The sequence below is a fragment of the Antrostomus carolinensis genome, unplaced genomic scaffold (genome assembly GCF_000700745.2).
Source record: "Antrostomus carolinensis isolate BGI_N321 unplaced genomic scaffold, ASM70074v2 scaffold46523, whole genome shotgun sequence".
In the NCBI taxonomy this organism is placed as follows: Eukaryota; Metazoa; Chordata; class Aves; order Caprimulgiformes; family Caprimulgidae; genus Antrostomus; species Antrostomus carolinensis.
The window spans coordinates 300-1,016 of record NW_010305330.1 but is presented as its reverse complement, the minus strand read 5'-3'; the positions used below and the strand labels follow the sequence as shown (position 1 = coordinate 1,016).

At 59.6% G+C, this 717-nt stretch overlaps 1 protein-coding gene across 1 annotated transcript in view; it reads left to right on the top strand.

Moving 5' to 3' along the window:
* Window positions 1–169: 169 nt before the first annotated feature.
* The window catches only part of DDX23 (DEAD-box helicase 23), a gene marked incomplete at its 5' end in the record, with an annotated part of 826 nt that continues 278 nt past the window's right edge, over window positions 170–717 (top strand). The window contains 2 exons of the mRNA XM_010164755.1: window positions 170–347; window positions 447–689. Of these exons, the coding sequence (XP_010163057.1) occupies window positions 170–347; window positions 447–689 (421 nt within the window). The remainder of the gene's footprint in view (window positions 348–446; window positions 690–717) is intronic.

The window sequence follows — 717 nt, the reverse complement described above, 5'->3', positions numbered from 1 at the left end:
GACAGGGTGACAGGGATCACCACCCTGCCCAGGATCCATTGGTGAGTGACACAGGGTGACAGGGATCGCCACCCTGACCAAGACTGATCGGTGGGTGACACAGGGTGACACTGAGGAGGGGGAGCACATGCCACTGTGGGTGACACAGCTGCTCCCTGCCACGCCGCAGGATTGAGGAGTCAGACCAAGGTCCCTACGCCATCATCTTGGCCCCAACTCGCGAGTTGGCCCAGCAGATTGAGGAGGAAACCATCAAATTTGGGAAACCTCTGGGTATCCGTACGGTGGCCGTGATCGGTGGCATCTCCCGCGAGGACCAAGGCTTCCGCCTCCGCATGGGCTGCGAGGTGGGTGTTAACCCCTCAAGGTGGGGGTGACCTGGGAGGGTAGGGGGCTAGTTTAACCCCAACTTGTGGTCACCAACCTTCCTGTCCTACCCCCCCTAGATCGTCATCGCCACCCCAGGGCGTCTCATCGACGTGCTGGAGAACCGGTACCTGGTGTTGAGCCGTTGCACCTACGTGGTGCTGGACGAGGCGGATCGTATGATCGACATGGGCTTCGAGCCTGATGTCCAGAAGATCCTGGAGCACATGCCTGTCACCAACCAAAAACCTGACACGGATGAAGCTGAGGACCCTGAGAAGATGTTGGCCAACTTTGAGTCGGGGAAACACAAGTACAGGCAGGTGGGTGCAGGCAGGATGGTGTGGGTGC